Source organism: Myxine glutinosa, chromosome 9 (assembly GCF_964187855.1).
Source record: "Myxine glutinosa chromosome 9, kmMyxGlut1.1, whole genome shotgun sequence".
NCBI lineage: Eukaryota > Metazoa > Chordata > Myxini > Myxiniformes > Myxinidae > Myxine > Myxine glutinosa.
Genome location: NC_136269.1, coordinates 120579271 through 120592904, shown reverse-complemented (window position 1 = coordinate 120592904; position 13634 = coordinate 120579271). Strand labels below are relative to the sequence as shown.

General features: G+C 46.0%; 1 protein-coding gene across 3 annotated transcripts in view; it reads right to left on the bottom strand.

Annotated features, from left to right (window-relative positions):
• The window catches only part of LOC137435013 (radixin-like), a 38717-nt gene extending 27451 nt beyond the window's left edge, over positions 1 to 11266 (bottom strand). The window contains exons 1-6 of one of the 3 annotated variants that reach the window (XM_078784835.1): positions 11089 to 11256; positions 10940 to 10978; positions 9257 to 9340; positions 8659 to 8757; positions 2262 to 2336; positions 1899 to 2099 (exon numbers count right to left, since the gene is read on the bottom strand). In XM_078784835.1, coding sequence (XP_078640961.1) covers positions 1899 to 2099; positions 2262 to 2336; positions 8659 to 8757; positions 9257 to 9340; positions 10940 to 10951 — 471 coding nt within the window. In that variant the 5' untranslated portion in view covers positions 10952 to 10978; positions 11089 to 11256. Of the gene's footprint in view, positions 1 to 1898; positions 2100 to 2261; positions 2337 to 8658; positions 8758 to 9256; positions 9341 to 10939; positions 10979 to 11088 lie in introns of all 3 variants that reach the window. The other 2 variants (XM_068128344.2, XM_068128345.2) reach the window with 2 other exon arrangements.
• Positions 11267 to 13634: the final 2368 nt, after the last annotated feature.

Sequence of the window (13634 nt, the reverse complement as noted above, 5' to 3'; positions counted from 1 at the left end):
CTCTCCTCAGTAGCTTATCCACATAGCAACTGCCGTGCTGAAGTTGGTGTCAAGACTGTGAAGCGTCTTCTCATGGACAACACTAGCCCTAATGGAGGCCTTGATACCGATGCATTCCAACGTGCACTGCTCCAGTATAGAAATACTCCAGACAGAGACACAAAACTCTCTCCAGCGATGTGCATTTTTGGCCGCCAAATTCGAGACTTCATCCCAATACCACCTGGCAGATACAATCCTCATAACACCTGGCGTGGGACTCTGGAGGCTCGGGAGGAAGCACTTCGCAACCGCCACATGAGAGACGCTGAGCGCTGATCTGAACATACCAAGAGACTCTTGCCCCTTGTTGTCGGCGACTGTGTTCGCATCCAGAATCAGACCGGGCCACACCCCCTCAAATGGGACAAAACCGGCATCATCATCGAGGTTCGCCAGTTTGATCAATATGTGGTAAGAGTTGACGGTTCGGGAAGGGTTACTCTGCGCAATAGGAAATTCCTGCGAAAGTACATTCCTGTGCTAACGCCCCTACCAAGATTGACGATCGATGGTGATATTGGAGTGCAGAGACCAATGGTTCGGCAGAACATCCCACACCCATGCATTGTGCACACCACAACCCCGGCCAGTCACAAAGAGGCTTGTGGCCCATCCATTACTAGTCCAATGCCACCGCAACATCCCACCATCAACTCTGACACCACTCCACCACAGCCACGTGCTACGTTTCCTGTTGAATCACCCAGAGTCAACCGGAGCCCTCCTGGCCGCCATCAACTCTTTGATGATGCTACATCCCCATCTATGGCTAAGTCATCGCAGGTAACTCGGCATATGAGTGCAGCGCCTCCAATGTCACCTCCTCAAGTCAGTGATCCCAAACCCAATGCGGTTACCACACGCCCTGCGCTTGACAAACCAGCTGCTGCACCCAGACGGTCCGGCCGAAGCATGAGCAAGCCTGCCTGGCACTCTGACTATGACATGTGATTCTGGCATTGACCATTACTGACATTGTGTTTGGTTTCTGGTTCACCAGTTCTTCAATTAGCTTCAAAGTTAGTTACATATGTTCTTCATATTCTCAGTCTTTGTCATGCCAAAAGACACACATACTTGTTATACACTTATATTTTCCATGCCGAAGACTTGGGGGGAGATAGAGGATTCTTAATCATTACTGATGATTATGTTTGTTCTTATGTCTTTCAGACCGTGTTCATTGTTGAAGTTGCAATAAACCGCCAACTGGATTAACAAAGAGAACTGGTCTGATTTACTATTAATTCAGCCAATTTTTGCTCCAACAATTGCTTTGTGGGTGTTTTTAAAAATCAGAAACACCCACTCCCTTCCAAAACAGCCTAGGTGGGGTTGGGGGGGTGGGGGGGGGGGGGATAGTGGGGAAATTGGGGGAAATACATGTGCCTTGGCTAACAAACCCCTGTCTGCAGCCGGGTTCAGTAAACCGCTTTCACTGTGGCGTGTGTAGAGGCAGAAATTGAAAGTCGTCTCCCTTCCCCCCCCCCCACCCCATTCGCGGGGGGGGGGGGTGGGTTGTACCTGTGACCTGACCCTGGGTACTACCAACACGTGTGCAGGAGTTGGTGGAGATTCGCCCCAGTCCTGTTTTTTTTCTATGATATTCAGACATACACAAACAACAACTAGAGGCATTTTAAGGCCATTTTCCCTGCTAGAGCAGACATACACATACATACTGTACATACATAGAATTGCCTTATTTGATATAGTAGGATCCTTTTTTTTTTTCTCTGTCATCTTTTGCAATCAGCAAGGCATTGGATTTGGAAAATCTCCAGTCTTCTGTTTAGAAAGCAAATTGGGAATGAAGCCGTATAAACAAACAACAACACGATCGTTTCATTAGGAACCTGGGAAGCGTAAGAGCCGAGCAGCACACAGGTTTCAGCGGAACAAAATATTTCATCCTTTGTGATGGATTCAAGCATCTGTTGGAAGAAACACTTCTGGGTGATGTCCATGATCAGTTCCTCGTTGACATCCACTGGGAAGAGACGCACTCGCAGGTTGAGAGTCACATTTCCTCCTCGTACGTTCGTCTGGTTGGATATCTGGGAATTGTTTTGGTAGGAACAGCAATTATAAGTCGATTGATGGCTTTTTCCTGAAAATGACAAATGTCCATATACAAATATATATAATTATTAGTTAAAGTTTATTTTCCAATTTTTACAGTGTAAAATGTGAGTAAAGCAAATTTAGCAATGTTGCACCTGAAGACAACACAACAAGGAAACGAGATGCAGGAGGAGGTCATTCGGCCCACCATGTCTGCACCACATCAACACCTGACCAAACATATCCATCAAAGTGATGTAACTTCATTGGGGGAATGAAGGGAGGAGTGGGGATGAGACAATGTGGCATGCTCAGGGATATCCCAAAGGTGGAAAGATAAAAATGGGGAAATATATTTATTTTAAGTGTTTAAATAAATTAAAAAGTGTGTGCTGTATGTTTTTATTCGGGTGAGGGGTTCTTGGGTGAGATGTATACAACACACACTACACCTTGGCGAGACCTCAGACACGACACTCCGCACAGATGCACACAATCACCCAGCGATACTCGAGCTACTTCAAAGTCCTGCCAATATCCCAACACCCCTCCATCTCCAATGCTTCCAGGTACCTCCAATGCTTTTAATTCTAATTTAAACTTATCTACTGTTACTGCTGCCACTACCTTTCCAAGGAGACAATTCCATGCATTAACTACTCTGAGTGAAGGATTCCTTGCCGCACTACCATATTAACGCTCCTCATTTTCACACTCAGGATATGGACCCTGGTCCTATCACTGTCTACTGTGCTGAATAATTCTTCTTCTGCACTTATTTTATCGATACCCTTCATTATCTTAAACATCTCCATGCTCCATCATATTCCTTTGTAACCGCCTCCTTTTTCGGTCATCTCATCTCCATCTCGAAGAGATGACATTCTAAAAATGGATCATGATGCCCGGATGTCTGTCCGTCCATCCGTTAACTTCCTGCTATTTTTGCTACTCCTCCCTTATCACCTGGCTGATTGTTCTGAAATTTGCCACATTAATACATGATGGTAGCCCGCGCAATCACCCGGGCTTCGATGTTTCGATTTCTGATCATGGGAGCTCAACTTGTTTCGTCCAGAGGTTTAGATGTGCATAAAATACAGAGCATGCATGTAAATTGGCAAAGTTGTTTTTGATTCTACAAGGTTTTCATACAGAGATACTATTCTCTTCTTCTCCTTGTCTTCCCTTTATGTACCATATAAAACATAATGTCAGTTTGTGTGTTTGTACAGATGTTTGTCCCCCTTCATAAGGGTAGGTTTTAAAGGCCAATCTTTTAACACGAATGTGTGTTCACCCCGGTCTATTTTTGAGAATAAAACAAACTCGAAAAACATTTTCCATCAAAGAAAAATGTCTTCTATTGGAATTCCTCTTCAATTCAATTCAATTTGTTCAAACGGAATTCAATTTCCTCTTCAATTCATTCCACTTCAAAAAAAAATTCAATATATTACAGTTCCTTCTCCTTACATCTATCTATAATTCCATTAATCTCTGTGTGTATGTGTGTGTGTATGTATGCGACAACGATTTCTCGACAACTACCGGTCCGATATACTTGAAACTTGCCAGGTATATTGCTGGGGACCCGAGGATGTGCCTTTTCAAGGTTTGAAATTAATCGGACAAGTACTTACCGAGCTATGGCGATTTAGCCGTTCGCCGTTCGCTTTGGCGTTGCGAATGGACCAAACCATTGCATGTAAATAGAGGGGGGGGGGGGGTTCTGTGGTCGTTGCGAATGGACCAAACCATTCATGTAAATAGAGGGGGGGGGGTTCTGTGGTCGTTACTGCCACGTGGTTTCAAAGTTTTTTTTTGTTGTTGTTGTTTGCACGCATGTTTTTTTGCACCCACGTACGGGCACGCCCTAGGATGTTTACACACACACACCCCTACACAAATTTTTTTTTTTTTTTTTTTTTTGGCAAGGAACGGGCACCCACGTACGGGCACGTCCTAGCTTATATATAGTACGGGCATGCCCTAGTTCTCTAAACTCACCTTCATTCCACCCCTCCTCTCTCCTTTTCAAACGGATCTCTGACTTGAAAATCACAATAAACCCAGTTTGTAATAAATGTTCGTTTTTCATCAATCATCCACTTTCTAAACTCCCACCTCACACCTCCCCTCCTAAAATACCCGCTCGCCCCCCCCCTCCAAATCTCCCCCCTTGCCCCTCCCCGCCAAATCTCCCCCCTTGCCCCTCCCCTTCAAATCTGCCCCCTCTCCCCTCCCCTTCAAAACTCCCCCCTTGCCCCTCCCCTTCAAATCTTCCCCCCGACCATCTTTCTCCAATTCTCCCCCTCCCCCTCCTCCGAAAAGCTGCCTCCTCCTCACTTCGTCTCCCTTCTATCTCATGCCTCCACCTCCTCCAACCTGCTACTTTGCTCTGCCCCCCCTCTCAAACAACCCCTCACTGTGCCTCATCCCATCACCATCAAACCTTTTGTCCTCCTCATCCTTCCCTTTCTCCAAACTCTTCTGCAATCTCTGACACACTATCAATGGCTCTCCCGACCTCCTCCTCTTCCTGATCTTACCCTACCCCTCCCCTCCCCTGTCCTGCACCCGATGCTCCCCCTCCCTCTTCCTTAACGGTATGGTGGACCTCAAACATCCAGGGCCTTCGCTCAAACCTGATTGATCTCTCCATACAGGTTGCTTCTGTCAAACCAGACGTAATCTGCTTAACAGAAACTTTCCTCCTTCAAGATGTCTCTGATTCCTTAATATGTCTTCCTAGATAGTCCCTCCTCCGGTGTGATAGACCTGAGCCTCGTCCTGGTGGTGGGGTTGCTATCTTTATTGAAAACTCTCTTCCTCACTTTCCTTGCACTGCCCTCTCTCCACCCCACCCCCAGGAGTATCTCTGGCCACAGCTTCTTCTCCGCTCCCACCTTTTGTTCATACAGTATGTGTTGTGTACCGTCCTCTAAACAGTGATGACGCCATTTACATTTCGCTGTCTCACAACATGGACCAACTTCTATCCACTCATCCCAACTCTCTCTTCCTCATATGTGGTGACTTCAACTGTCATCATGCCAGCTGGCTGGGTGTGGGTACCTCTCACACCAGCCATGGCACCTCAGCAAAGGACTTCTGTGACTCATTGGGACTGATACAATCTGTCAATTTCCCGACCTGGATCTCAGTCAACAACGGAGCATCTTCTCTTCTAGACTTGGATATGACAAACTTCCCTGCAAATGTCTGCTGCTCTTCTTCGACTCCAATCGGTTCTTCTGATAATTTGCTTGTTAAAGTGGACATCTCTCTGACCATTCTCAGAGAGCCTCCTCAGCGTCGACGAGTCTGGCATTTCACTCAGGCCAACTGGCACGGTCTTCAAGCAGCCATCAATCATCTGGACTGGTCTCCCATCTCTACCGCCTCTGACATCAACTCTTCCTGGGAATTCCTCCAAAGTAAACTGCTCTCTCTCATGCACAGATTTATCCCATCTCGTCTTCAGTTGTCATACCTTTCCTCCCGTCCATGGTACACGGAATCTTGTGGTGAGGCAGTTGGCCTGAAACGACTTGCTTTGCCTCTTGGAAGGCTAATCCAACTGAAGGCAATCTCGGTTCCTTCCACCAAGCGCGGAACAAGTGTGTCTACCCTCAGGAGAGCTGGTATTGTGCAAGCACGATCTCTCTACTCTCAAGAGTGAACTCTCAAACCTGTCTCCTTCCTCCATTCCTGGTGACATCTGGTCAAATCTGTTTCAGGTGTTTGTTCCCCCTCCATCCCCTCCCTTACCTCAAATGGCTACACAGTTGACACCGCACATGACAATGCTGAATGCCTCAACTCTGTGTTTGCCTCAAAATCTTGTGTCCCAAACCCATCCCTCTCTGTACCCAGTTGTACCCAGCTGCTCCTGGACTCTATGACCTTCTCTCCTGACAAGGTGGAGAAGTTTTTGTCAAACCTCGACTCTGATTCTGCAACTGGACCAGACGGCATCAGCCCACGGGTCCTAAAATCCTGCTCTGCCACTCTTTCACACCCTCTATATTCTCTTCACCCTCTCTTTTGCTCAAGGTCATCTGCCATCAGTTTGGAAATCAGCCAACATTACCACTTTACACAAAAAATGTGCAAAAACATATCCTTGCAACGACAGACCAATCAGCCTGCTCCCAATTATCAGCAAAGTCATGGAATCCATCATTGCTTCGGATATCAAATCCTTCCTTTTCTCCAATGGCTTGATCTCTGATCATCAATTTGGTTTCAGACCAGGTCATTCTCCTCTGAACATGCTGCTTCTGCTGTCTCAACAATGGATGGAGGTCCTCAATGCCAAACAGGAAATCACAGCTGTCTCCCTTGACATATCACGTGCCTTCGATACGGTCTGGCACCCAGCTCTGCTCACCAAACTCTCCTCCTGTGGTATTTATTTATTTTTTTTGTTTTTTTGTTTTGTATACAAGATCGAGGCTCGTGAAAGAGCGAAATCCATGGAAATCTTCACGCATGGCTTGCGGACTTCCTCTCTGGTTGTTGTCAACGTGTGGCCCTGAATGGGTTTCTCTCATCTCTTCTTCCTGTTCAGGCTGGAGTTCCCCAAGGCAGTGTTCTGGGCCCTGTGCTTTTTCTGGTCTTCATCAATGATCTCTCCGACTCTGGAAAATCCTCTCCATCTCTTTTCTGATGGCTCCACTCTCTGCCGCCCCATTCCTCATCCCTCAGATTGGCAGTCTGCAGCCTCCTCACTCTCTGCAGACCTGGACAAAATCACAGACTGGTCAAACAATTGGAACATGTCTTTCAATCCCGACAAATCTCACACTCTTACTATGTCTCTCCAAAAAAGCCGACTGGACAACCCTCCCATCTACTTTGTCAACAATCCTCTCCAAGAAGTTCTGTCACTCAAGCTTTTGGGTCTCACTATCTGCCATGATATTTCCTGGGAAAACCACATTTCCATGCTGGCCTCCAAAGCCAGTCGCCGACTGGGCATCCTCCATGGTGTGAAGTCCTTCTTTGGCACACCTGAGCTCCTCACCACATACAAGGCTTTCATCCACAGCTCAATGGAATACTACTCTCCCCTCTTGGCTGGTGCTCCTACCTCACACCCAGCTCGGCTTCATGCTGTTGAAACCAAAGCTTTCAGAATCATTGGAATCTCCCACAATGGAGCTAGCTCTGAGGGCCTTTCACCCACTCACTGCAGGCAGGTTGGTGGTTTCTGTCTTCTCCCGACTCCTCTCCGGCCGAGCTCCCCCAGCTCTATCTGTGCTCTGTCCCCCAAATATTCCTACAGGTCGCACAAGATCTGCCAGCAACCCTCTTCTGGTGAAATTGCCAAAATAAAGACTCTCTGCTCACCTTCACTCTTTCATTCCTCTTTACTCCCGCCTCTGGAACAAACTCCGTCACTCTCATCAATCCCACTCCTCCTTCCAGGTCTTTAAAACGGCTGTTCCCCACCATCGCGTATCCTCTCCCATCCAAACCCTTGATCTTTTCTACCCCCGCTAATTCACCCCAGATCCACTTTCTTGAAATACCGACTTCTTTCCTGGAAGTCCTAGCTGTGTCCATGTGTTTTATACCTCTCCCACCCCTCCCCCCCCCACCACCCTTTCCCATGCCTCCACCCCCCCAAGCCCTCTCCCTCCCACAGATCTCCCCGTGTCCCTGTTCTCTACTGTTGTACTTGTGTTCTTCCCTCTCTCGCCCCATCTTGTCTCCCGCTCCCTTTATTGTATGTTTTGTGTGTCCGGTTTTTTTTTGTGATTAATGTTAGCTCTTACACGAGCCTCGATCTTGCACACAAAACAAAAATATATATTGTGCACTGTGTTGCAAACCGAGCCTCTAGGGCCTAGGCGGTGTACAGAAGAGTTTTTTTTTAATAATAAGAAATACAAGGCGCAAAGAGGTGAAATTCGCTGAACGTGATGTGCATCGCAGACAGAGTAAAACGAGTTTTCATTTCCATCCGTATGATGTCCAATAAATAAAGAAGATATAAGCACACCTGACACTCGGCCAAGGCTTCAAACTTTGGCACGCTCACGAGGCTGCACCTTCGAATAAACTGTTCCAACGCATCATCTTTGACGGGCTTTTCACTCGTAATACTAGAAATTGCTGGAACTTGTAATGCACCCTCACATCAGGAACACATCACATGATACACATCTATATCATTGATACACATAATAATGTAGAATGATAATTTTGTGTGAAACAATAGGACACAATCAACTAAAAAAATCTCAAGCTTTATCTTATTTATGATAATTATCACTGAGCTATTTATTTTGTCACAATTAATATTCTTCCTTCAATCCGAAGATGTACTAATATATGATTTAAGTGACTCTGCTGTCAGTCTGGGAGTATACACTGGATTCATTTCAGATATGGAGATGGAGAAGATCACAGTTTGTGATCAAAGGAAAAAGTAACTAGAAAAAAAAAAAAAAAAAAAAACTACAAAGAAGAAATTTGTCGAAACAATTAAACAAATGTTGTGCTTGCGTTGCTGAGCCTGGAGAATACAGTACGACGCACCTTTTTATCGAGCTGAATCCACACTGGCTGATTGGTCGTTGGGTCATGATATTGTAGGCCGAAATACCAAGACTCGCGCAGACCGATAGTTTGAACTACCTGAATATAAAACGTGCAGGAGAATAGGAAACATGAAGGATGTAGTTCGTTCAATTGAAAGCGCCATGGGGGCAATTGGCAGGAGTAGGGGAAATGATGTGGACAAAGAATGAAAACTCTTGGAAAATTGTTCGTGCAGAAAGAATTAAAGACATAGGAACATTTTATGAGTGACAGGATGATCGGTGAAGAGTGTTCGGGTTAGTGACCGTTGACAATAGGAAGGCCGAAACAATCATTGTGACTGTTTTCAGTTTTTTAAATTCCTCTTCCTTCCTGTGTTTGAACAGTCAAAATGGCTGCTGAAATGGTTCTCGGTAGGACAATTTTCTGGAAATTTCCAGGCTTCCTGGTGTTAAGTGCCATGAATTTTGGAAAGCGTGAAAGTATAAGTTTCTGTGTATACATTTCTGAAAGTTATGGAAGTATCTCAATTTTGTGGAAGCTTGATTAGAGCAATGGGGGAGAAATGGATCAAATTTATATGAGGAAAACTTACCTGGTCAAATAAGATCCTGGCTCGTGATCCTGCATTGAAGGTGTAGTTCATTTCTACTTCACTGGTGTTGACTCGAATGTTCAACTGTAATAGACAAGCACGAGATATCATATGCATACTTCCCTCTCAGTCAAAATGTCTCCTGATTCTCTTTCTTTTCACTTCGTTGTTGTTGTTGTTGTTGCATAGCTCCGGATAGTTCTCTCGAACAAGCCCGGCATGGAGACAGCCAATCGATCTTGCAGGAGGGGAAAAGAGAGAGGAGCGGGAGGGGAGGGAGGAGAGGAGGAGGGGAGAAGAGATAGGGAGAGGAGGGGGGGGGGGGGAGAAGAGATCGGGAGGGGAAGAGAGATAGGGGGAGGGGAGGAGAGAGAGGAGGAGGGAGGAGAGATAGGGAGTGGAGGAGAGATAGGGAGAGGAGGGATAGGGAGGGGAGGAGGAGGGGAGGAGAGATAGGGAAAGGAGGAGGAGGAGAGATAGGGAGAGGAGGGGAGGAGACATAGGGAGGGGAGGAGAGATAGGGAGGGGAGGAGAGATAGGGAGGGGAGGAGAGATAGGGAGAGGCGGAAGAGGAGGGGAGGAGAGATATGGAGAAGAGGAGGGGAGGAGAGATATGGAGAGGAGGAGGGGAGAGAGATAGGGACAGGAGGAGGAGGAGGGGAGGAGAGATAGGGAGGGGAGGAGAGATAGGGAGAGGAGGAGGGGGGAGGAGAGATAGGGAGAGGAGGAGGAGGGGAGGATGGGAGGAGGAGGGGAGGAGAGATAGGGAGAGGAGGAGGAGGGGAGGAGAGATAGGGAGAGGAGGAGGAGGGGAGGAGGAGAGAGGGGGGAGGGAAGGGGCCGATCCATGGGGACTGATCGACACTCTGATCGTGACCGCACTGCCTTGATGAATCCGGGCAACGGAAGAATGGGGAAGATTTGGCCCCTGACTTGCGTTGTGTGGGTACAATCACCACGAAGAGGCATCCCCGACAGTTGTTTTCATTTTGTTCGCGGCCGTGGTGTCTTTTAACGAATTCACCTTTACAGTACCATTCGCTTTTTATGAGTTCACGTTTCACTTCATGTTTTGTACATTTTATCCATCGACACATTGAACACAGAATGAAAGAAAAAAAAAGAAAAATAAATACGAATTAAAAAAACTGGTCGTGTTCAAATGTAGTTGGCACTGCATAGCAATGACTGTTTGCGGATTAATATGGCTTTCCGTTGCGTTATTACCAGCCACACCTGAACACAAACTTGAACTTTGTACTTTTGTCACTTGTACTATGGTAACATAATCTCTTCCTTGTTATGTTGCAGCGAACAAAGCACAAGCAAGAAAAAATACAACAAAGAAAGAAAGAGAAAAGGGATTTGGGTGGAGGAAAATGGGAACGTAAGGTGAGAAACAATTGTAATAGTGGTGGTAGGTGGGGATCTGAACAGGTAACCGGAGAGCTATGACATTTTGGCAGCTTTTGTGAATCTGTATTACAAGTTATGGAACTTACAACGATAGATATTTCACATGATTTAAGTTACGGAGACATAACCACCGATTTCTATCATCGTCATACAGTCCGATACCTCCATGATCATCACTCGAAACAAAATTGTCGATATGTTGTCTCAAACATTCCAAATAGACACAAAAAGACAATTATGGAAAATACAATTTTAGAAACAACTTACCAACTTCGGCATCTTTTTGAGGATGGAAAAGCTCAAATTCTGTTGAGGAAGGAGAAAAGCAATATTGTACATGAAAATGGGGAATAGCATGAAACGTTAAAACTTCAACCATTGAACAAACTCGATGTACATAGAAATTTAATACTTACCTGTGCTTGAGAATTCCCAAAGGATTTAAAGGTTGTTCACCATGGATGTGTTTGCCTAAACTTAAGCACAAAAATCTTCCAACCTTTTTGCACTGCCAAGGACACCGAATTTATTTAACGCGACCTCGGATTTCGAGATAGTCTTCCGTTTCACAAAATTTCCAGGAGGCACGCCTTCGGGTATATGGGGGCTTGGAGCATATGGGGGCGGGACCGAGGACCTCCTGAGGCAAAGGCGAGGCTTGGTGAGGGGCAAAGAGCAAGAAGAGAGGAAGAAGATGATATAGGGGCTCGAGAGAGAAAAGAGAAGATATAACTGATGGTTGACCGGCTGAAACATTGAAATAAACTTTTGATGGAATTTTTTGTTGCAGGTGACCAACTTCGCAAAAAAGTTTAACCATGGTGCAAGGTTTCATATTGACCATGGTTCACATCATGACATTTGACCAGGTCATGTTTTTTTTTTTTCAAATTTTTTAAATTCCGACTTCTTTCCTGGAAGCAGGGTCCATGTGTTTTATACCTCTCCCACCTCCCTTCCCGTGCCTCCTCCCCCAAAGCCCTCTCCCTCCCACAGATCTCCCGATGTCCCTGCTCTCAAATGTTGTACTTGCGTGCTTCCCTCTTTCTCCCCATCTTGTCAACCGCTCCCTTTATCTTATGTTTTATGTGTCAGTTTGTCTTTTTGTGATTAATGTTAGCTCTTATACTAGCCTCGATCTTGTATACAAATTATTTTTTTTTAAAGGTCAAATATTGAGATCAAAAGGTCAAATTGCAATTTTCTTCAAAAATGATCTCATCAGTAAGCTTTCAAAAACCAAAGGGAAGGAGACAATATATGAACTAGAAGAGCAGTGGGTAGAGAGCATACCTCCACCAGGCTGAACAGTTTACGTTTTGTATCTACCGATAGGCCAGATCTTGATTTGGACCAGAACCAAAATACAATCGGCTTGTTCTTGTCGCCTACCCAACTCATCCACAAAGTTTTGTCATAATCCATCCACAACTTTTTGAAATATCATGCTATTATATATCGTTTTTGGCCCGATGAATCAATGGTGAATAATCACTTGGAATTTTACAAAATACTTTTTTATTTTAAAAAAAACATTTTTTATTAATTATATATATATATTGTTACGGATCTCAGACGGCACTCCCCTTAGCAAGGGCGGGTTAATCCCCTTGGCCTGTTAAGCTGGCCGTCTCTAGTCCTGGTACTTATAACGCTCCTTTGCGGGGTGAAATTGGTCAGGGTTATTGGTCAAGGTGTTCTCCCGAATACCTTTACCAATCGCTCCGCAAAGCAGGGAGACAAGTACCGCTCGAACCACGGACAAGATGGTATTTGCCGAGCGGTTTAGCAATCCGCGATTCGAGCCGTTAGCAATCGACTAACCCGATTCTGAGCGTTGGCCAAATCGTGCCACAGGTACCAATGGGGAAAAGACTAAAGTGACCGGATGAGAGGAAGCCAAAGAACCAAAAAGGGTAAAGGAAGACACAGGTTTATTTCTATACTAAAAGAGGAAACGAAAGAAGGGCATTTACAAGTAGGAAAAAGCAGATACACAGGGCAAACCTTAAAACAGTCTTAATTATCAACGCCCAGGTCAAACACACAGACTTACACGAAAGGGGAATAGCAGGCAGGAATGACTGGAAGGAATGAGAAGGCTCAGGCAGACGGTAGGCATCGAGGTCCGGCTCCAGGAGTCGACTCGCGTCGTGGCGGGAAAACCCTGGCAGGCAGCGAGCGCGTATCGTTGACCGCGAGCGGATGTTGCATATAGCGGTGAGACTGGGATGCTCCGTATGTAATAAATGGCTCGTGCCAACGCTCTCTCTCTTGAACAAGATGGGGGAGATGCCAGTTCGTAGCGCACTTCAGCAGCTCCTTCTCTTCTCATCTGTACCTTCTCACTCGTCTCTCTCAAGCAGTCCCTCGCAGCCGCTTTTATTGCCCGTGTAGAAATCAAGCCGCCGGCTCTAATGACACGCCTACCGGTTGGCTCACTGCGGCGCTGGTTGGCCAGCAAAGGGCTCGCTGACTCCACCTCTGATGATGCGTCGACGTGCCACACCCTGTTCTTGTGGCTCCGCCCCCTTCTTCCTCCGCTTGACCGCATGGCTTATGGCGGCGTGGTGCCAACAAAAACAGCCCAATGCAACGGCGGCGAACGCGCTGGCAAGCGAAGTATCACAATTTGGAGAGAGCAAAATGGACGGAATGGGGCCTATCTTATTTGATTAATGCAACGCAGATTCAACTATTGGGAACAGATCCTTAACTGAAACACATAATAATGAAATAACTACGGAGAGGTCCTATGGTTCGCTACGTATTGTACATGGACTAACTAGGGTGCGATCTTTAACAAGCCAATTGATGGGGATATTTACAGGGGAACATTTATAAGGGAAACATTTACTAAAATTTACTAGTGAAGGTTCTAAAAACCGTAACAATATTGTTGCGGATCTCAGAGCCGGCCTTTTCCCCTTACCAAGGGGCGATTAGTCCCCTTGTCTTTGAC